The 24,722-nt window shown below is 35.1% G+C and overlaps 1 protein-coding gene across 1 annotated transcript in view; it reads right to left on the bottom strand.

Annotated features, from left to right (window-relative positions):
• The window catches only part of DGKB (diacylglycerol kinase beta), a gene marked incomplete at its 3' end in the record, with an annotated part of 506,452 nt that overhangs the window by 301,550 nt on the left and 180,180 nt on the right, over positions 1 to 24,722 (bottom strand). The window contains exons 6-9 of the mRNA XM_019659894.1: positions 20,835 to 20,975; positions 7,022 to 7,071; positions 3,822 to 3,896; positions 329 to 448 (exon numbers count right to left, since the gene is read on the bottom strand). Of these exons, the coding sequence (XP_019515439.1) occupies positions 329 to 448; positions 3,822 to 3,896; positions 7,022 to 7,071; positions 20,835 to 20,975 (386 nt within the window). The remainder of the gene's footprint in view (positions 1 to 328; positions 449 to 3,821; positions 3,897 to 7,021; positions 7,072 to 20,834; positions 20,976 to 24,722) is intronic.

The raw sequence follows: 24,722 nt of genomic DNA, 5'->3' as shown, positions 1-24,722 counted from the left end.
ATGCAATAATATTGGGGAGTTTCCTGCATTAGATAAAATAAGAAGGTCAATAATTTTTTAAAGTAGATTATACTTTAAATACAGGAAAAAAAGAGAGAAATTACGTATTGAATAGTAAGTTACTACCTAAAAGGAATCAACATGTGTGTGACAACTATTACTACATAAGGAGTTATTGTTAGATTGCACTGTGGCGTCCTTATTAAAGGTTCCAGGCACTCACTACCTGCTTAATGGTAGAAAATGGCCAGATCGATTTATAATCGAAACGTACAGCAGAGACCCCACTCCCTTACCCTGACAGCACCCCCTCTGTGTAAATGCTTACATTTTCCAAGCCCAGGAGCACAAGAAGTGGGATTGTTGTCATTCCCCCTTGGATCCATTCCTGCAGAGATACTGTTCCATCATGGTCATAGTCAATTTCTTCCATCATTTCATGGAGGATCTGAAGTAGAGGAGGACATGAAAAACTTACAATAAATCGATAAATTTCATATGCTACAACAAAGCATTGCATTGCATTGGTTATAACTGTGACTAGCAGCTAAGTGGAAAATAGAGATAAATATCTACGTAACTTTGTACAATGATAATCCTATTACTGAGGATATAGTTTTAGTGGCTTTGTTATGATTTCCAGAACCTAACTACTTTCACAAGTCAACTTTTAGAAAGAATTGCTGAACTTTTCAATATGTTGTCACTGAATGATACAGGTGAAACAAGAAAGTTTAATTTAAGAGTAAAAATGATTTAATTGCTTTCTCCAGATTATATTTTAATTCAAATATATGCCAGATAACGTCTGAACAAATTAACTTCATGACAAAGAGCTGAAATAATTATTTGCGAAGCAGTAAGAGGCGGGGAAATTATGTTGCTTGTAATTGCCTATCAGAATTGAATAGAGCCAAGAAGTTAAACAATCACGTCATTTTTCACTAGATTTCTTTTCAAAAGATGACTTGCGCAGTGTCCTAAAATTTTGTCCACAGTGTCTGTTGACGATAATACATTAATTTCTTGGTTGTACAGTCCTCATATCAGCATTTAATTCAAAGGGTTGTCGTGAGGGTTAAATGTGTTAATATCAGTATCCTCGAAGAGCATTCTGCATGTATAATAAGTGTGACATAGGTGCCTATAGTGTTATATTAGCAGACATTTTATATGAGCTCTAAATATACTACCCTTGGCTGCTGGGAAGGTGAAGTTTTCCCATCTAATTGAACCAAAATGGCAAACATGGTAGAACCTCAGTGAAGAAAGTGACACCATTGTTATCTAATATGGACATTTCTATTAATTTAGAAAACAAAAGAAGTGCACAGAGCATTGGAATAAAAATTTGAAAAGGTGCAATAAATGGAATGGTTAATATGTTGATAAAAGTGTTGTTTGCCTAAAAATCCCTGAACTTTGTGGATGATTATCTTACTTCAGAAAGTGTTTGAAAATCAGATTATTTTATTTTAGAACAAATAGGTAATGGAGAGAAAGAGACTTTTTGGAACAAAATGATGGTGGAATAATTATTCCTTTATTCTCAAACTGAAACACAGTAGGAAATTATTGAGAATTTGGCAAATGGCGTAAGATTTCATTAAAATCTCCTGCCCCTTGGAGGCACCCTGGAGAACTAGGAGAAATGATTAAATGAGAAGAGAACTAAAGCACAGAGCATTTGTTTCAGCTGCCTGATGTTTTCATTCTGTACCTAATAAATCCAATGCTAGAGCTTACGTTTTTTTAAAATCTCTTCCAAGAATATCTTCCCTACTAATCGCCATCAACCTCAAATGTTCAATTCTCTTAATTCATGTGTGCCACGTTATCAGGGGTCTGACAGTGTATACAAATGCACACACTTGTTTAAAGTGGGAGGAGCTGTTGAATCATCAGGCAGGATGAAGCCCTTAGTGTGACAGCACACACAATCACAAGTGAAATCTTTCATCTTGACTTTCTACTTTTTATACCACCTATAGAAGAGGCAGACTTACCTGTGTATGTCACAAAAGACAAATAATGCTACATAGCTTATTATTTGTATTTTCCATCAGTCCTTTATCATAATTAGACTGCCTGGCCGCCAACTGGTCCCTTCCTTAGAGAATCTAGTGTACCTTTTCTCAAATCCAAGCCACATGCCTCCCAATTTTTTTTTGGGGGGGGGGTAAATGGTGGTGCCCACTTCTGCTTTGAAAGCTGATGATAAAAAGATGCCCCTCCCCTCCATCACTGCAGTGAGGAGAACAGGCTTGATAGATAGATGAATAATATTCACAGGTATTATGGTGAGTAGTGTGGAGCAAGTTGTGTTACATTAACTTAACCAAAAAGGGCAACATCATTTATAGGAAGAACCTTGATTTCAGTGCAAATAGTGTTAAGATGAATCAAGCAGTAGTCCTGTAATTAAATACATGTTACATAAACTTTATTATTTCATACACAAACTGTAACAGTGTTAATATCTGCCACTCAGATGCACAGCACAGGATGCACAGCACAGGATGTGCATGTTCACATCCAAAAAAAGAAAAACCAAGTTTTCCGAGTTAAAACTTGGAAAAGTGGAGTGGCAGGTTAGCTCAGGTGGTTAGAGTGCAGTGCTCATAATACCAAGGTTGTCGGTTCGATCCCCACATGAGCTATTGAATTGCACCCTCCACAACTATTGAAACAACTACTTGACTTGGAGCTGATGGGTCCTGGAAAAACACAGTGTTCCCCCCAAAAATTTAAAAAATGAAAAAGAAAAAAAACTTGTAAAAGCCATTTCTCAGCAAGAATGGTGCCCTGCTTTGTACATGACATTGCACATAACTTTGTCATACTTCATTAGCAATAGTCTCCAAAGCAAGGGGAACGCCATCAGAGCTCTTAGAACACATATTCATGCCATTATCATGCTGATAACCGCATAAATGTGAACAGTGTTTACAGAGTAGGCTTTTTGAATTCATATAAAATATAAACCATTTGAATAAAATCAATTTGTATTTTGTTAATCCATGTAAAATTTGCTAACCTTAGTTGTTTTCAAAAATAAACTGAAATCACTAACACTTAGTAACTCTCTCCAAAATATTGAGACTAACATGAAAATTTCTACTCCAGTATGTTTTAACATGCATCTGAATTATATTGTAACTTTGGTATAAATCTTTTAAAACTAAGAAATTGTTATATTCTTATAAGCATTGTTAGGTACTGTTTTCGTTGACTTAAAATGTCTTTGCTCTATATTTCTTTAGCTGAAGAGCTTTGGTCGATTTTGGAGTCTCAATTTGCTTGTCTGTAAAATGAATAAAATAGTAGTATCTACCTCAGAGAGTTGCAAGCATTAAATAACACATATACGAAAGATAGCACAATGCACTATACACAGTAAACTATCATCTTCTTCTTAATCACCTTCATCCCCTTTTATATAACTATTTTAGCAATTTCCATATAAGGAAAGTCATAGAGATAAAAAACATATAACAATTCTGACGTTTTTTATGGCATGGCAACAATGTGGCAGTGTCCATTCAGCAGCTACTGTTAATTTACATGGATATAGAACCACCATTCAAATTAATTTCCATGAGGAAGAAAAGCAAAATCTACCGCTAAGAGCTTCAGAACACCACATATATCGTTACATGTTCAGAATCCACTTTGGCTACTGAATAGAAATAGTAACTTAGAGTTATCAAAAGGAAAAAAAGAAAAAATCAAATGACAGTAATAGATTAGAGTTTCAAAGAAGACAAAAGAAAAAAGGGCGTCCTAGAATTTAGCCGACAGTAAATCATTCATATACCTACTGGATTAAGTTCAGTGACATCCCACTCAAGGTACTCTGCAACATGCATCATCTGACTGATGATATTTTCTAGCTCCTGGAGAAGAAAGAGGGACAGAGAGGAAAGGAGGGAAGGAGAGAAAATGAAGACAAAGTCTTAGGAAACATTGTAACTTTGACATGCAATAATTGTTTTGTTCAAACGTAGCTCAAAAACTAAATATATACATATATATCTTTTTAAAAGGTCTGGTTAATGATACAGAAAAAAGGAGCCTAAATATAAATTCACTTTGTACTTTGTCTAGAAATCTTCACCAGGAGAGGGCACACCTACACAAAGAAAGAGTTTCTTCCAGGAGAAGATTTTTATGGAAGAAACTCTTTGGAAAAGCACATCTGATGAAAACAGGAGCATGCATATTTTCACAAGATGTGATTTTTAAGTCACTGAGTGTTCTGACCTTTTGTCATGAAAGCAGGTGTGGAAGGAAGTGTTTGAAGGAAACTGAGAGGTTTATTTTTAATTCTGAAACACTGAGAACGTATATCGACTGTTGTAGCCATTTATTAGAATAATGGGGAGTGTTCATTCAGGGTCAAGATTGCAAGGCTAAGTACATGTAGAGTTTGTTTTATGAGGGGATAGAATTTTAATTTGAATTTTCACATTATTCTGCTCAAATGTCAACTCTTGAAGAACTGCTAATAAATACATATGGCTTGGCTAAATAAATTAAAATATTTTTTTCATTCCTAGTTATTTAACGTTTTAATTTTTCTCTCTCTCTCTAGAAAAGATTAAAGATACATTGTAAACACTAGTAATTTTAAATGTAGTAAATGACATAATTAAAAGTAATGTTTAATATTGTGATAATTTAAAATATAAGTATAAAATAATAAGGCTTGAAAGTATATTATCAAAGATTATTCTACTCTAATCTCTCATCTAATATATGTAGTTAATATTTATACAATGAAAATGGAATATGATAAAGAGGTTTTTTTGGGGGGACGTCATGGATCCCCCTGAGAAGCTAGCAAAAGCTACATTCACTCTCTTCAGAAACTATCTAATCATAAAAATGTCATTTATGCAACAAAGGTTGCTCCAGAAGCAAAATATAAATATGTTTATTTATTACAGATAAAAAAATTCAAGACACAAATCCGTTAAAATTATAGGTTAAAATTCTGTGTGTGTTATTAACCTTATACCTACTCCACTTTTGCTTATATGTACCTTAATGGTTTGGAATAGTTAAAATCCCGGGATATGATTTTAGGAATGGAAACTAACTTTTGTGGACTATTATAAAGGCATGCAACATTAGATAAGTCTCTTAACCTCTCTAAAACTCAGTTTCTTCAGCAGTAAAAGTATTACTTTTAATATTCTAATCTTGCCTAGTTTGTAGAGTTGCTGCAAAGATTAAACATGCTATTATATAAAATGCATTCATCTTGTCTGTCACATTGCAAGTGATCAATAAACATTAACTAGTATTATTAGATACAGTGGTCATTTTTCAAAGTATCAATTTTCTTCTATTTTGCCTCTAATATGTGAACTGCTACACCTTTCAATTTCTAAGACAAATGACATCAGAAGGTGCAATTTCAACCTCATATCAAAGGAATTATACTGGACAATAAGTTCTGCGGAAAAAAACACAGAAATTAAAACCAGAGCTTTAATTACAAAAGAGACTAGTTTAATCATAAACAAATGTGCTTATCTCCAACTTATCATTTAATATTGTGAATATAGTCACAGATGTTGCTAATAACCTACTATATGTTAACAAAAAAATGGCAAAGACCAAAAAAGCATTTGACTGAATTTTCACATCAGCTGCCAACCCATGGCTAAAAGCCTAGTAAAGAAACATCCTTTTAATTTAATTAAAAAGAAAGATTAAATAAAACAAATCTGCAGTAAAATATAATTTGCATTAGTGTAGTCAGAAGTGCCACAATAAGCATATTGAAAGACCTAGAAGAAATCTAAACTCCTAGCTGTGAAACACCACCAGAAAATGAGCAAGTGTATCATGTCGTTTAATATTTCTAAACAGAAAACTGAACACTACTAGGCACTTAAAAATAATAGCATTTGAAAAGATTGAGATTTAAACATAACAACTCTCACTATCGGATCATCAATTCAGATTGGTGTTCATTTCCCCAAGTGGAAATCACATATTTTTGTTGCTCCCTGGAGAAGTTAATATATCATTATCCTACTCAGTATTACAAAAGTATATCCCAACTTGACTGCTTTGCTTGCAAAAATCTGCTGGAATTCTGCCATAGGAAGGGACATCAAATGATGAGAGAAACTCATTATCAGAAATACTAGTTATTTTAATCAATATTAAATATATCAAAACATTTGTTTTGAGGTAACTGTGCACTTCAAAATCTGACACTTTTTCTTTTATTAATATCCTTATTTTTCCTTTATGGAACAGGAAGTAATATGCAAAATGTTATTAGCAAGTATGAAATTCTTTACTGGGTGGAGCCTGAGATAGATTTGCAGGAGGCACTAATTTGCGCAGTAGAATCGAGTCTAGCTACTCTTCTGAAAACCGTTAATTATTTGCCTATGTTAGAAATAAACTAAAGTTTTAATTATTCCTTTCAGTTACATCATACAGACATGGTCTTTTTCTTCTATTGCATTTTACAACTAAACCTACAGCATGAACAAGTTGCACTGAAAATTGGATGAGACATGTTAAAAAGGTAAGTTTGTCAATGCAATTTGTAAATGCATTTAGCTTTTCAACAGCATATGCGACTAAGAATACTTATAAAAAGTGGGAAAATAATGAAATGATTAAGTTGACTATATAATTCCTTTAAATTCTACTTGCGTTTTGTTATTTTCTGTAGTGTCAAATCTCTTAATTTTGTTTTTCTTTCTAGATCAATGCCCTCAACCTTGTCATGTTTTATTCAGACAAGTTTGGAGTCTTTTTTATCATTCAATGCATAAAAAGTCATTTTTTGTAGTAAAATTATTCAATACAACTGTAATCCTAAGTTTCTTCAGATCACCCTCTTTCAAAAAGTCAAATGATAAAAATGCTATGTAGTGCATGAAAATTATATTAAGTGTATCTTCTGTGGTAATAGCTATACATTTATTCATTGAATTTTTCAGAACAAACTACTTTGAAATTTTCTGTGAAAATCTGAAAAAAAAATTACCGAGCTGTCCAGGAAGCCATTTCCATCCGTGTCATAGAGGCGAAACATAACTAGAAATAAAAGAGATGTTGAAAAAAAGATTATAGGTAAGATCAGTGTGATTACAAGGCATATTCCTTAAAATTTAAGTTCTATTGAAAACAAATACTGAATTCCTCCCTTATTCAAATCAATTGATTTGTGAGATCATTCTCAAGCTAAGTTGAAAGTGAATTAATCTGTTAATAAAAATACCAGCTATCAGATATAAAGTCTATCAACTTTTGTTATATAGCTAGGAAACACTAAAAGGCACTATTGTTTTTCAAATTCTTTATTACAAGAGCATCAAATGGAAACTCAAAAATAACAGAAGAAAAGGTAGACTGGATAATGAAGGGCAGGGTGGATAAGAAGAAACAACCAATTCAGAGGTTTGGGAATCGATTATAATTTGGAATCCACCATCCGCTATTTCGTGAGCTTAGTCCAACACTGTTTTCTTCTCTGTAAAATGAGAAAAATCACCCTGTCATAAGAGACACCTTTGTTGTGAAAGTTAAGTGAGGTGATACACACAAATACAAATGTTTGCTTGGTCCCCAAGCAGTATGGGAAAGAAAAGTTTAGAATCAAAGAAGGGAATTTTTCTGATGGAGGATGACAAGATAGAAAATGCATGATTATCATGGCTATCATGGTGCTTTTGTTTAAATCTGAGATGTAGTTTCATAGGGAAATCGCTCTTTGAACTAGTCAAGTAGGGAAAAGGAGTGTGTCGGCTTTGTGGCACTGAGCTCAGGAACGCAGGATGACAGAGGTCCAAGGCCGGCCTGGCATTCCTACACCACCAGGAGACTCCTGTGGAGGCTGCAGGTGCCGATTTGAGATAAACAGAGAAGAATGACACAGCTGTAAAAATAGAGGAGTGGAAGTAGGGCTTTGTATAACTTCCTGGAGAATCTTGATGTCTGAGGTCTATAATATTAGATAAAGACATTAATAACTACGAGACATAACTGTGCAATGACCTTGATCATCTATTTGTAACTAATTTTTATTTTTCTATTTAAAAAGTATTATTATATTTCACCAATTCTAAGATATGACTATTTATAAGATAGAAAAATAAGATACAAAGTGTCTGCACATCACTAAAAGGAAAAAAAATGCTGCCAATCTATCCTGTTCTATGTATTGAAAATGCAAACATACTTTAAAAGTGTTAAAATCTAAGTGGAAAATGTGTACCTATTGAATTAAGGGAAATAATAGGCTGGCTAAAAAGACGTAAATGCCTTTATTTGCAAACCACTATATTTGTTCTCTCTCATATACTCAATAAATGAGAATAAAATCCAAAAAGAAAAACAAAATTATCACAACGCAGATACTAAACATTTCAAGATGTTCTAGTATTGCAGAAAACGGTGAAAAATATGTTTGTCAATGGCAAGGATTCACACACCACTCAGAGAACAGGTTAAGCACCAGGAACAAGGTAAGGACTTACAAAAGCCTACCTATATTCCAGAAGGATGGACACTTGTAATTCTGTGATTCCTTACTGGAGTAAATGACTGCCAAACCATTTCATGCTGCTCAGATATATGGGAAATCTACACCTGTTGGTAAACTCTGTTAGAAACATGAGCTCAAAGACATACACACAAGTGGGATGCGTGTGTGAGTATCTATCGTTCATTTCTGGCAACATCTGAAACTTCTTGCTATGTTCTGAAAGCCACATTTTGCGAAGCACAGTCACCGATGAAATACCAGACGCCTTCTCTCTACTAGCCTGGCTTGAACGTAGACATTCAACATGACTCAGGCTCTGCCGATCAGAGGCACAAGCCCAGATGACCAATCAGATGCTAGCAACCCAAGAAAAAAAGGAGCCGCTCGGAATCCATTCTGGTAACGGGAGGCAGCAGCAGCAGTAGCAGTGACTGGACGGAGGGCATCCAGAGTCCTGGATGTGACAAGGGCGTTGGCATTGAGAGGCGCTCTATGCTCAGAGAGGCAGCAGTGTTTGTTTTGTTTTGTTTTTTTTCCCCAGTACAATTTATGCTTAATTTGGCCATTGTTTCTAGAGAAGTAGCCTCCAAATCTGGTTCTCTGCCTAAGGATTCTGTGTGTTCCTTAATATCATTTAAGAAATAGCAATAACCTGCTTTATTAAAAATAATTAAAAACTAACCTGGTTCTCTGTCTCCCTCCATGATACTGTACATTAAACATTAGTTTTTTTAAAATCAACATATTATTGAAGTATTAAACTTATAGAGAAATTTAACTTTCAACAAATTATCAAAGTGAAACACCAATGAAACTAATTATCCAAGTCAAGGAAGAGGAGATTGATAATGCAACAGAACCCTCTCACGTTCCCCATCATTATTTCTTTCCCCTTTCCAAAGTTAACCACTCTGCTGACATCCACATGCATTCTTTTGATTTTAGCATCATTTACTGTATATTATGTTTCTGATCTTCATCTGTATTGGTGTAAGTAACATTCACTCGTCTATTTTCTGCATATTATTTCAAGGTATAAAAATATCACAATTTCTTCATTCTAAACTTGAGCAATATTTAGGTTGTCTCCAATTTGCTATTTCTATAAACTTTCTTGTAAATTCAGTTTATGCTTAGATGAACATTTGCCAGTGGGTTATAAACCAGTAAAAGGAATGACTGGGTCAAAGAATTTGCAAATGTTTACCTTTAGTAATATTGCCAAACATTTGAAAGTGGTTTTATCAAACTCGATTTTTAGTAGCAGCCTGTGAGAGTTTGACTTTTTCCACATCCTCACCAACACCGGGTAGTACCCATCGTAGTGGTATGCCACTAAGGTTTTAATTTTCATTCCCCTGATTACTAATGAGATTGAGCAAATTTCCAGATAGTTGATTGTCCAGATAGGCTTGGATGTTCTGAGGATATGCCAGATCCCCACTGTTCCAGTTCTAGCCTGTCTGATTGCAGTTACATGAGAGACCTACAGTCAGAACTGCCCAATTAAGCTTTTTTCCAGACACAAAAATGAAAGATAATAAAATGAATTCTGTTCTCTTAAACCACTAAGTTTTAGGGGTGATTTGTTACCATGGGAAAAGGAATGGTATGGATATCCAGTTGCTGGAAAGATGATCTTTACTTGTTCTGCAGTACAAACTTTTTCATAATCAAGTACCATATAGGTTGGAGTCAGTCTCTAGATTCTCCATTCTGTTGCACTGACATGTCTATTATTACATCAGTACCACACTGTCTTAATTACTGCAGCTTTTTAAAAAATATCTTGATATGCAATTAAACATTTTCTCTAACTTTGGTCAGCTTCAGCTTTGTATTAGAAATTGACATGGTGATTTTAAAATTTATATAGAAGTAAAAAATACTAAGAATTCTGAAAACAACCTTAAAAAGGGAAAACAAACTTGGAGGGTTTACATTACCTGACTTCTCAAGAGTTGCTAAAAGTCAAGGGTAATGAAGACAGTGATGTTTTGGCTTAAGGATAGACAAATGCAACAAGAAAGACTAGAGTCTAGGTAGAGATCCACAGACATATGTGAACAAGAATACCAAAATAATTCAATGAGATAAGGAAAATCCTTTCAAAAAATGACAATGGAACTAGATGGATATTAATATATATATCAACAACAACAAGAAAGCCTTGATTCTTACTTCATGATAAACATAAATATTAGGCCAAAATGATTTTGATCTTTAAAACAAACTTTGACTTAAAAAAAACTATAATTTTAACATTAAAGCTAAATCATAAACCTTCTAGAACAAAATATCGGAAAACACCTTCACAACATTAAGGTAATCCAACATGAATCATTAATGACAAAATAATAAAATAATTAAACTTCATCAAAATTAGAACTTCTGCTCATAAAAAAAAGAAAAAAGAAAAAGAAATTAATAAGCCTGCTACAGACTTAAAATTTTTTCAGAACACAAACATCTGACACAGAACCTGTTTCCAGAATATATGAACAAATCCTAAAGCTTAGTAATAAAATGACAAACAACCCAATAAAGAAAGAGGCCAAAAAAACTGAACTGATATTTCAAAAGAGGAAAACAAATGAATGGCTAATCATAGCAAAGTTCTCAACATCATGTAACATTAAAAAAATGAAAATTTAAACTACAATTATAGACCATCACACCTATTAGAAAGACCCCAGAATTCAAGTGTTTTTCCTCAAGACCATACTTCCAAAACTGTTCAGCTGCTCAGTCTCCCTCAGTTGTAATTGTAAGAATTTACAATTTAAAAACAGTATCAAAAGCCAACCCTTGCCCCCAGTAATTTGACCCATAAATCCAACTTGTCTTGAAAATTCCAAGTAACTTTCAGGTTAAAAACAAAACAAAACAAATTCTTGTGTCAAAATTTTTTAGATGTTTCCAGTAAGAAAGCTGGTGTGAAAACACTTAGTTCACTATTATCTAAAGGAAAGTCTCAAATATGTTTCACAAAATTGATTTCTAAACACATTAAACAGGAGTTAATGGCTGTTTATGAATTCTGTCTAATTCATCAAGGAAGAAAGTTGGAGAACTTTAATCAATAATAATAGCAATAATAAAAATAACAACATATATTAAGCACTATGTATCATTTACTCTAAGGCGCACCAAGTCTAAATCAAGGATAAAAGTTGGTTTTGGTCCTGGATAAGAGAGATAAATTCTAGGATTTTAATTTTCAGAGATAAGTTGCTTTCCTAATTTAAAATCGTAGTGGGGTCCTGTAAAATATGAAGCATTGAACACACATACTTACCTTAGCTTTCCATTGAAGTGCCACAATAGTAACAGTAAGGAATGAAATATGCATTAATCGACAAGCACAAAGCAAATGTGAGGAGAAAAGAATAACCAAATTTTATAGGCTGGAAAATACATGGTAACTAACTTAGAAATTGAGAAATATAAACATAAGCTGGTAGTAAAGAGGAGGCAAAATGTGTACAGAAAGGCTGATGAGTACAAATCTGATAATCTTCATGAAAAGAAGTTGGTCCCTCAAATACTACCCCTCACACCGTGCACCTGAGAGTATGCCAGCTGTCCACCCCCAAGCAAAAGACTGGACCTTTAAACTCTAAAGCGATCCAACCACAGGAATTCTGAGCTCAAGGTACTTAGGAATTCTGACGGTAGGGGTACTATACCAAGGACAGGGTAATTATGTGACAGTCTATACATTGAATACGAAGAGTATGAGTCACCTTCCTCATCTCCAATGAATCTTGCCACCAGGCAAGACTGGAAGGCATAACAGCCCTACCTAATACATAGAAACAAATACAGAGAGGTAGCCAAAATGAGTAAAATAAGAAATATGTCCCAAATGAAAGAACAGAAGAAAACTCCAGAAAAAAGAACTAGACAAAATGGAGGCAAGCAAACTAGCAGATACAGTTTAAAACAATGGTTATAAGGATGCTCAAGGAACTTAGTGAAAACTTCACCAAAGACATAGCAAGCATAAAAAATGACATAGAAACTATAAAAAAGAACCAGTCAGAAGAGAAGAATTCAAAACTGAAATGAAGAATGCTCTAGAAGGAATCACCAGCAGACTAGGTTAAGCAAAGGAGACAAGGTAGCAGAAAACAAACACCCAAGCAGAACAGCATAAAGAGAAAATATCCAAGTAAATGAGGATAGTTTAAGAGATCTCTCAGGTAACATCAAGCATAACAACATTCCCATCATAGAGGTACCAGAAGGAGAAGAGACAAAGAAAGGGAATGAGAATCTATTTGAAGAAATAATGACTAAAAACTTTCCTAACCTGGTAAAGGAAATCAACATAGAAACCCAGGAAGTGAAGAGAATCCAAAAGATGAAATCAAACAGACCCACACCAAGACACATTATAATTAAAATGGCAAAGCTTAAAGACTAAGAGAGACTCCTAAAAGCAGTTAGTGACCTAAAAGGGAGCTCCCATAAGGCTGTCAGCTGATATCTCAACAGAAACTTTTCAGGCCAGAAGGGATTGCAACAAAATATTCAAAGTGATAAAAAATAAGGACCTAAAACCAAGTGTGCTTTACCCAGCAAAGCTATCATTTAGAATGGAAGGACAGATAAAAAGCTTCCCTGACAAGAAATAGCTAAAGGAATACCACCAAGTCAGTATTACAAGTAATGTTAGAGGGACTTCTTTAAGATGGAAAAACTTTATATATATATATATATATATATATATATATATATATATATATATATATAGTGAATAATAAAGTGGGAATAACTACATATCTATCAACAATTGCTTTCAATGTAAGTGGGTCAACTGTTTCAATAAAAAACCTAGGGTGGCTGGCTGGATAAGAAAACAAAACCCTATATATGCTGCCTATAAGAGACTCACTTCAGATTGAAAGGCACACAGAGACGGGAAGTAAAAGGATGGAAAAGTTATTTCATTGCAGGGGGAGGGGAAAGCTGGTGTAGCAATACTTATACCAGACAAAAATAGACTTTAAAACAAAGGTTATAACAAGAGACACAGAGGGATCCAGTAATCCCACTTCCTGGTATTTATCCGAAGAAACCCAAAATGCTTCGAGGCAATGTGTGCATCCATATGTTCATTACAGCATTGTTTACAATGGGCAAGATATGGAGGCAGTCTGGATGTTTATCAATGGATGAATGGATAAAGAGTAGGTGTACAGAGTCAGCCGAGTGGCACGTTGGTTAAAGATCTGGCTTGGGACACCAGCTCTGAGCAGCAGGGACCAGTTCGGATCCCACTTTAGAGCCAGTGACACTGTGCCCTCTACAGCTAAGATGGTGAACAACAGCTCGACCTGGAGCTGGGCTGCCATCAGTCGCCAGCATCGGTGTAGGCTGCAGCTCTTGCTGCAGTGGGCTGCTGTGAGCTACCGTGTATGTCTGGCAGCCAGCGTGAGCTGCTATGAGCCGCCGTGGGCGGTCGTCCAATGGCCTGCGAGCAACTGCCTCTCCTGGGAAGAGCACAATGATAATACCAACATGGGCTAGTGAAGCAACGTCCTCCACAACTAGACTGAAGAACAAAAGGACAGCAACTTGTCTGTTCCCCTCCCTCAATTCCCCAATAAAATCTTAAAAAAAAAAAAGAGTAGGTGATACATATATATAATACAATGGCATATTGCTCAGTCATGGAAGTGAATGGGTTCTTGCCATCTGCAGCGGCATGGATGGACCTGGAGGGTATGTCATGAGTGGAGTATGTCAGACAGAGAAAGAAAGAGGCAAAGTGATTTCACTTCTATGTGGAATCTAAATAAACAAACAACAGAAATAAATTCACAGATATAGAGAGCATTTTGATGGTTGCAAAATGGGAGGGGGTTGAGGGGACGGTGAAAAAGGGGAAGTGATTAAGAAGTACAAATTGGTTGTTACAAAGTAGTCATGAGGATGTAGGGTATAGCTTAAGGAATAGAGTCAACAGTATTGTAATAACTATGTATGGTGTCAGATGGGTACTAATTTATCGGGTAGTAGATAGGAAGGGAATTGGGGGACAGGGTGAAAAAGGTGAAGGCATTAAGTAAGAAGTAGAAGTTAGCAGATACAAAATTACCATAGGGATGTAAAGCAAAGCATAGGGGATATAATCAATAATATGGTAATAATATGGTAATAACTACATATAGTGCCAGGTGGGGTACTAGACTAGTTAGGCTGATCACTTCTTACATTATATAAATGTCTAACAATATGTTATACACCTCACATTAGTATAAAATAATATTTAATGTCAACTTTAACTGAAAAATTAAAATGGGGGGTGGAGATCCAGGGTAGTAAGTGGTCCAAACTTCAGATATTAAACAAATAAGTCATGGAGATGTAATGTACAGCATAGGGAATATAGTCAATTATATTATGATAGGATGGTACAGTGTCAGATGGTTGCTGGACTTATCATGGTGGCCACTTCTTTATATAAATGTTGAGTAACTATTGTGTACACCTAAAACGAATATAATGTAATGTTAACTATATTTTAATATATATTTTTTTAAATGCAAAAAACCTGTATCTGAATAATATTGGTAAAATTAATACCTATCTTGAAAAGTTATAATAAGCCTACTTTTTCTTACACTTTAAAAATAAAGTTAGGTCCCAGGGTCAAGTGAATCACTGAGCAAATAAATTTTATTTTTTAAACCAATATAAGGACATAGGTGTTTAGGTGCAAAAATAATTTAACCCAATATTAACATCATTCTGTCAACAGGATAGCTTCCAAAGCTGGATAACTGTTACAAAGTTGCAAGCTAGTTTAACCCACATTTTTCCTATTTTTATGCTCATGCAATTATATTTTATATAGAAACAATTATGTGCCCACACATGAATTTGGTTAAAAGATCACAGCCAAGGCAATATAAAGGTAATTCATTTTTCTCTTCCAAAAGACTTGCCAATTTTTTGTTTTTATATTTTCTCCTGAATATCTTATTATATATACCCTGGTGTTTTCATACCTTGCATAATTTGTTATCAATATAAAAATATTAATATGGAAGTTGTTATTGAACATTAGAAAATATACATTTTAAAAGGCATTTAAGCTAGAATTTCTTTAATTCACAATTTTTTTCACAATATTATATATTGCAATATCTACTTAATAAATATTCAGGGCAGGATTGGAAATATTAGCAGCTTGGAGTTTGTGACATCTAATGTATTGGGTTGTCGGAAAAGTCATGATGCATGTTTGCAACAGATGGCACTAGTTTATTTTCAGAAGTTTTAGAGTCATTCACATTTATGTTATTGCTATGTCATTTGACAGCTGACAGTTCTAGCTTCATTCTAAAAAAAAAATTGAGCGATTTGGTTTGAGTATTGGAGATTTTACACCAAGTTGAAGATGGAAGACCAAACTGCATTTTTGCCATATTTTACTGTTTTACTTCCATAAAGGGAAGAATGCATGTCAAGCTAGTGAAAAGTTGCATAAAGTTATGGTGACAATGCTCTACAAGAATGTCAGTGCCAACAATGGTTCACAAAATTCCGTGCTGGTGATTTTGATCTCAACGAGACTCCTCAGTCAGGGAGGCCCACTGAGGTTGATGATGACAAAATAAAGGCATGATCAAATCAAACCCATGTTACATGAGAGATGGCAGGAACATTGAACATCATCATTCAAGCGTTCACGACCACCTGAAGAAGCTGGGATACGTAAGCAAGCTCGATATTTGGGTTCCGCATGAACTCAAAGAAGTTCATTTGACAGCGCATATAAACGTCTGCAATATGCTCATTAAATGTGAGGAAAACGACCTTTTTTGAAGCGACTGATAACTGGTGCTGAGAAGTGGATTGTTTACAACAATGTGGTGTGCAAACGGTCTTGGTCCCGACGTGATTATTCACCTCAAACAACATCGAAAGCAGACATTCATCAGAGGAAGGTTATGCTCTCAGTGTGGTGGGATTTTAAAGGTGTCTTGTTATTCGAGCTCCTACCAAGGAACCAAACAATAAATTCAAATGTGTACTGTCGGCAGTTGGACAGTTTGAATGAATCCATTATCCAGAAACGTCCAGAGCTTGCTAATTGTAAAGGAGCTGTGTCCCATCACGACAACGTGAGACCACACACAAGTTTGATCACCTGTCAAAAATTACTGGAGCTTGGATGGGATGTGTTGCCACACCCACCATACTCGCCTGACCTTGCGCCATCAGACTTCCACTTGTTTCACTCTCTTCAAAACTCCTTGCTGTGGTATAACGTTCAATTCAGATGAGGCTGTAAATCAGCACGTTGTTCAGTTTTTTGCAAATAAAGACAGGTCCTTCTATGAATGAGGAATTATGAAGCTCACTTAAAGATGGCCAAAGGTTATCGAACAAAACGGGCAATATATCATGGATTGATCTTTGTTCTTTATATAAATAAATGACCTTTGAAAAACAGACAAAATACGTCATGACTTTTCCGACAACCCAATAATACAGTATTATTTTCTCCTTTATTCACAAGAGAAACAATAAAAACAATGAAAGGACGTTTTTGTAAATAGAAGGAGCACTTATACAGTAGGTCAGAAATTGTAGGTTTTAGTCACAACTAGATAAACTGGTGGTGTAATTAATAACCAGCCTCTCTGGGGTTAATTTTTTTAATTGACACTATAGCAAGGTTATGATCTTTAGGGTCTCTTCCTGTTAAATTTCAGTAATTATGAGATTAATACTGTACACAGCAATAAATAACATACATGTCAGTCTTCATTATCTGCACATCAATTATCTATTGTCTGGTTATTTTCCTACTGATTTCTCTTTAGTGATGTATTTTCAGTGAATTTAATGTAAGCTAACTTAAATATTATTCTAGTTAAGTCATTAATAATTTATAAACACTAACCCAAATGTGAATACCATGCTTGTTAAAGTGACAGCATAAATGAATTTAGTATTATTTCATGCTTTAAATAATTTACATTACTTTCCTCGAGAACCCATTGCTTTCAGTACAACTCCATTTAACCACCATTAATTGAGCATCTATCTGTGGAAACACCCATACAGATACACACACATGCTCACACAAGTGGTAGGTGCTAGGGTGGAAAGTTGCACAGATGCAAGGGTACAAGGAGGGAGAGCAAAATCAATCTGATTTGGAGATGGCAAGAAGATTCATGATACGAGCTAGGCCTCAAGTGTACCTCTGATGTACATTGGGAATGAACACACCCCAGCAAATGCACATTATAAGCAAAGCCACGGAGGTGGGAAAGTTCAGGGTTTGCTGGATGATTGAAAAGTATATCCATGTGACTAGGGCATCATTTGTGCACGTGTGCACAAGTTAAGCCAAAGACTAGCAAGGTAGGTTGGGGTCAAGCTGTGGAGCCACGTCAGTTTTGGGATGCTGAGGTAAGGGCTTAATTGTGTTTCTTATCCAATCAGGAACCAGTAAGGGGACACATTCACCCTGTGGCAGAAGAGAAAGTGGAAGGAATAGGCCTATAAGCTAGCGAGTTTTAGGTAGCATGAGAGGCAGTTACAAGAATTCACACCTGGTATCTGAGAAGACAATTACACAGGGAGACGGTTGAAGCAACGAAGCATCTAGATGAACTTTTAACTAGAAGTTGATGACCAGAGAAACACTGAAGCCCAGTTGGGGTTGATCCACAGAATTATACTTTTATTTCAGTAAATCTCTACCACCTCAGGATCTAAGCAAATCAATTGAGTGCCTGAAACAAAGGGTGAGAGGATGAGTGGTATCTTGGACTATGGTGCCAGTCTATACTTGAAGGGGTGAGAGGCCAGTCGGCAGCAGGCAAATTCAGGAAGAAGTGAAGCGGTTAAGGGACAAGGATACTTAGATTACTTTTATTTCACTTCACAAACACGTAAACTAATAGACGTGAAGGAATTTATGTGAGCAAATATTGGTTCATTCAATCCTCACAACAAACACATGAGATAGACAGTATAATCCCAATTTTACAGATGGGGCAACTGAAGTTTGTCGTGTTTTTTTAAATGTACCAGGTCACTCAGATAGGAAGTGTCAATTAGGGAAAACAAGATCCAAATTCAGCAGTCATACAAAAGTTAATTATATTAGGTGTTTGGTCACATCTATTTCTGTGTTAATTATAATTATTTTTCTTCTTTTTGTTCCTCTAGTTTATACTGTGTTTAATAAGTCATAGCTGCTTTGGAAATAAGTATATGTTAAACTAACATGTGTTAAATTTCTTTAAAGTCTCATTGAAAAAATTTTTTTTTAAAATCTATAACTATGAAAGAATAAATGAACGTTAGAAATTCGTAAATTTGCAAGTGTAGAAGGGGAAAAATGTATAGTACTGTACATTGCTAAGGAAGTGGTAGAGAGCAATGAAACCTGACTTAATTGATGTCAGAAAGGGCCAGGCATTGGCATTTAAAAACAAAGAAACAAACACACACAAGCTCCAGATGACTAAGGGCCAGCTTAAGGTCCTTCAGATTAGAGGAGTGGAGAAGAGAACTAGAGTATACCTGGAATATAGGTACACTTTAATGTGCTTCTGAAATCGCAATTCATTTATTTTTAAGAGTCTGGTGAAAATCACAGTAATAATGCCAAGCTATTACAAACTTGCCTATGAGAAGAGTCCGAAGAAATGGTTAAAAAAAAAAAGGACAATGTACAGGAATCTGCTGTAAGCTTGAAAAACAGCTAGAAAGTTCAAAAAAGTACGGAGCGAAGGGGGTTGATAACACTGAAGAAAGCTAAGTAAGTGGAAGGTCATGTTTGACTTAATTCATCAAGTGATTTTGAATGATTTGTGGGTCAACATTCTGCCTGCAATTGCAGATGAAAACTGTTGATACGTAGACTCAAATTGAGAACCTAAAAGCACGTCTCTTAGGAATTCTAGCTTAAAAAAAACACAAAACTTCCAGTTGGTGTAAAAAAAAGAATTAAATGCAACACAAAGACCATGTTGGGATGGGGGGACAGTGCCTTTATTCAGTTTCAGACCTGGAAAAAAACATTTGCCTTTATATTTTTAAAATCATCACAGATATGGTCCTGATAACACCTGAGCAAACTTTCTCTCTGGCTGTCACTTCAATAGAAATTCACTGAACATTAATATTTATTTTGGAATGAGAGATATTTCTGTAGGTTCTTAGGAATACAAATAAATCTTGAAATGCAAATATTCAACATTTAGGAATAATAAATATTTATTTAAAGAATAATGTTAATATAGCCTATTCAAAAGCAGGTGTGACTCAAGCATATTAAAGTAATTTTTTTATTAGTTAGATAAATATTATCAACAAGTTACTATTAAATTTAAATAAACATACTTCCTAATCATAATTCTGAAATGTCACAATGTTCTATATTTGCTTTAGAAATGTCAAATTTAGGATTCATTATCTCCACTATCACTTCAGTAGCAAGAATTTTTAATTCATTCCAATAATATCCAATTTAATCAAGTTAATCAGATTACTGAACAAACCACCAGCTCTGTATTTAGCAAGGGCTTTGGACACAGAATAGATTACTAAATAAATGATGAAGCTTAGAGTAAATGTTGGAAAAAAATTTTTTTTTCTTGCATTGCAATGAGTACAGTTGGCCACCAGAGAGAGCTCAGTCACTATATTTTATTAAAGAGAGCAACTGGTTTCCTTTCAACTAGATAGCAATTTCCTATCTGAAATACCTGCTACATTGTAGAAGACACAAACAGAGCTATTGTCTAATTATTGACAGTATCCAGAGTCAACTTGTATAAATGAAACTCTCATGGTTAGTACTTGAGAAATCATTTGTTCCTAGCAAAGCAAGTGTTAGGGCTGAAGGTTTCAAGAAAGATTTTCCAGGGAGACAAGGTTCAGGCTGCATGTGTAGGGTAAACGAACATTCTTGCTGCCTAAAGAGATGACCTCCTCATATACTGGAAATGAATGTTGCTTTTTTTCCTTTTTCCAAAACAATGCAAAAGATACTTCTTGATATCATCTTGTTACTAAACTGAGCAACATTTTAAAAAATTAGTCATTTGACAGGGAAACATGCTCAAGAAACACTCGGTTATACATGGAACTTGACAAATACCCTGTAATTGATAGATTCTTGATATCCTTTAACTGTTTGATTCTCAATTGGAGGAATTTTTTTTTTATTATTAATCAAGGTCACTTTATTTAAACAAAAACCTAGATAACCATAGTAGGTGCAATTTTAACTTCCCACCGGTAATAAGTAACTAAATGAAGAACCACATACATTCGAGCTTATCTTCAGGCCTTCCTCTTTCAAGGAGAGACAGGTAACAGACAATGTCCTTCAGGTGGATGACTTCTGGGGAGCACGTATTTGCAGGAGATGTACGGGGAGAGGTGAGGACGCCTTTATTCATTCTCAGACCTGGAATAAGAAATCTTGTTTTTATATTCTTAAAAATATCCACAGCACTCTCACACACAAAAACAACAACAAAGAAATAGAGAGTTAAAGCATAGACCATGTAGAGAGCTATATAATTCTAGGCATAGGATAACCAAACCCCTGTGGAACTCCAGTGTAGCCGAGTCAGGTATATTCTAAGACTGCTTAAACAATGGAGAATTTGGGGGGACTTGGGGACACTGAGACTGCTCTGGACGTTGTTAGGATAAGGATGCTATTGTGCAGGGTGAGTTGTAGACAGATTTGTATGCATCAGGAACTACTTTCAATCCCACTTTTTTCTGCTTTAGGTAGTGACAGCTATACCGCTGGGAAGATGCATAAAATCGGCCTTCATTAAAAAGCTAAAGAAGAAACATGAGTGTGTCACAACGTGGTTTCTATGTTGATAGTCAGGAATCATTTATTCATAAAAACATGTATCTGTGTCAAATATCTGCCAGCACCATGAACACGACATCCTTTTGGCCATCAAGAAATTTGCCCATGTGTAAGAGAGAAAAAGATCATAAACAAAAATCTGTATAAACATGACAGACATTTAATTAGAGAGGTAGAATCCATGACTATAGTTTGGTTTTAATATGGCTCATATTTAATATCTGAAACCCATTCACAGTGCTTATTACCAGACAAGGGCAGAGAACTTGAATGCCTGTTCACAACAGCTCATTATTGCAGATCATCTGGCCAACGATAATCATCCTGAAACCCATTTACACTAAACAGTGATTTCCACCTTCCAGAGAAGCCTCTGCAACCAGGTCACATGCACTTGATAAGACCTGACGGTAAACCCCAATTATCCTTTAAGGTACATTTGGCAACAAAAGAGGTGTTTGGGTGAGATAGGTAATGGGCTGAATAGCTACTGTGTTCCCCATCAACCAGGGAATTACTAGAATAGAGGGAATAATCCCCACCGAACACAGTCCCGCTGGTGTGTACAAGCCTGTGGTTCCTAGCGCATCTCTACTGGATCATATCTCATGCTCTATTCTGTTTCCTTTGATGAATATCTGTCATCTCCTGTGGCCATCTGAAGATAGCCAGCATATAATTTAATGAGATCTGAAATGTCATACATTGGTTTTATCATTTACAAGGTACTGTTTGTGGAGTGGCCAATACGTGGCGGGTACCACGCTAGGGGCTTTAAAATGTATCATCTCACTTAATTCTCACATTAACCCATGAGGTAGATTGTGTTCCTCCCATTTCATAGATGAGAAACAGGCTTACAGAGATTACTTTCCCAGAGTGTCATAGCTGACAAGTCCATCCTCCTTATTCTGTACTAAGAGTTTACAGACTATTGTTGGTTCAAGGCCAATAGTAAGAAGAAGTAAGAAAACCAATCTACATACTTAATACACAGCACACACTAAATTTCATAACTGCCCTAATAATTTTTTTCTATGTGAACCTATTCTCTTCTATTCCATTTCATTCTCAAAATTCTATCAAAAACCCTCTAAACTGAATTCATTACAGACTAATGTGTACCTGCCAACAGTTCGAAAAACATGGCTTTACATCCTTCCTTCATGTTCTTTACCAAGCCTTACTTATTTCAAAACATGAACTGCTTCACAATAATTCTACTTCTATTTATAGCTATTGAAAAAAAATAGAATAAACTGATTCTCCTTCTTCACAGAAACGTCACTGTATGTCTCCTACAAACTAATGTAGTTATCTTTAAAGTCAAAAAAGGCAGAATTGAAAACGACCCTAAGCTTAAAAACACACAAACAAAGAACCTGACTATTTCTAACTCACCAACTGAAGCATAGTTATCTGCAGGAATAAACAGTTTCAACTTATGATAAAAGACATTTTGGCGGTGACCCGTGACATGCCCATAACCTCCAGCCGTGGAGAACAGAGCCCTTGAGTTATGGTTGGATAAACCATGACCTAACTCATCCTGCCTCATGAGCTAATCCTCTCTTCTATGCTTCCCTCTTATGGGACTGGAATGATTTAATCAGCTTTATTTAAATCTTTTATACAAAGACTCAGAACAAAATAAGAAAGAATGAAAAGAATATGCTGTGACATTTATTTGAAAGAATGCCAAAGCTATTATACATTTTCACTTGTTTGGAACACTTTATGATCATTTGTTTGTACTTATAAAAAGTAAGGTGCGTGGTCTTTCACTATCCGCTTTCATAACACTGAATATGAACAGTTGGAGAATGTGAGGACCACATGATTTTGTTTGCCTTTCCTGTATGGATTGTATATATTGTATATGTATATATGCATGTATATGTATATATTGAACATGAGCATACACATATCATTTATATTTAGCCCCAGCCTTTCTGAGAAAAAATATTAGTATCCTAAAATTCTTTTTGTTTGACAAAATGAATAAATACTTCCCTTCCCATTTGCTGTTCATGATTATGTTGTAAACTAAAAGCTGTATTATGTGTTTAATTGTGTCATAATTTTACATTCAAAAGAATTTACAAAAGTAAATTTTTAGAAAAGTAAAAGTTTACCAAAAAAAATAAACGATGGGCATACGTGACAACACACATTGAGGAACTATTTAACTCTTTGTCCACTCCAATTACAGCCAAATTTGAGGTAAAACATACACTTTTTCTCGTAATGAATTATAGGGTGCATTAAAGAAACAGAAGCAAATACCTTTTTCACAATTACTTTATAACAAAAAAATTGGTAGAGCTCGAATTTACTAAATCTTGAGGTGCTGAATTGATGAAAAAGCTCACAGGTTTATTCCTGCTCCACTCCCTCCTAGAGATCAGCCCACTTCTCTTTTGTGGTAAAATGTTTCTTTATATTTTCATTTAATTTTATGAAAGCAGACCCTGGGCCTCAGTCTGTCTAGAGACTGATATTCTAGTCTACCGTTTATAATTTACTTTCCTTTCCCTAACCCTGGCTATAGGTCTTTCCCACTACTTGCCTCCCGCTCTAACAGTTCATCGCCCTAAAGTAAAGTCATTTTCCTTTTAGGCAGATTATGCTAATGGCTACCCAGAATACACAGGAAACAAGGCAAATGGAAAACAAGAAGTTGCAAGCCTGGTTTCTTGACTAGAGCTCCTCAGTGAGATGGTAAATGGAATCCTACATTCCTCTTCAGCTGCAATAACCTCTGACGAAGAGGCTCAAAATTCTACTTCCCGTTAACAAAGGCCATTTTAACCCACCCAAACATTGGTGAAACTCTCTTGGGAACTAGAGCTGAACATGAAGCTAAGGAAAATAAAAGGTGTTTCTTTGGACTCATGTGGTCAATATTTAGCTCTAAAGGTCATGCACTTGATTGACACCCACTTTGCAGGTTCTCTAACCTGCCTAAGATTATGCTTCTTTAAATATCTCTTCACTAAAGTGAAGTACGTATACACACACACCATTTATGTCCACATACTCATATATATCTATACATGTGTGTATATGTGTATGTATGTATGTGTGTGTGTGTATATATATATATATATATATATATACATATATATATACATATAATATTACAGTGTGCAATAAAGTACTAAGTGAAAAATAAGCATTGTAGTTATAGTGTATTAACTTTATTAGGTAAAGTATCTTGTACTTTGAGAGTAATTTTCTGTTTTTATGATGATTTTGACATACACACACACACACACACACACAATTCTTTTCAAAGTTCTAACTACAAAAATAGTTAGCATT

Source organism: Hipposideros armiger, unplaced genomic scaffold, assembly GCF_001890085.2.
Source record: "Hipposideros armiger isolate ML-2016 unplaced genomic scaffold, ASM189008v1 scaffold_305, whole genome shotgun sequence".
In the NCBI taxonomy this organism is placed as follows: Eukaryota; Metazoa; Chordata; class Mammalia; order Chiroptera; family Hipposideridae; genus Hipposideros; species Hipposideros armiger.
The sequence above is the reverse complement of the archived record's forward strand: the minus strand, read 5'-3'. Positions and strand labels throughout refer to the sequence as shown.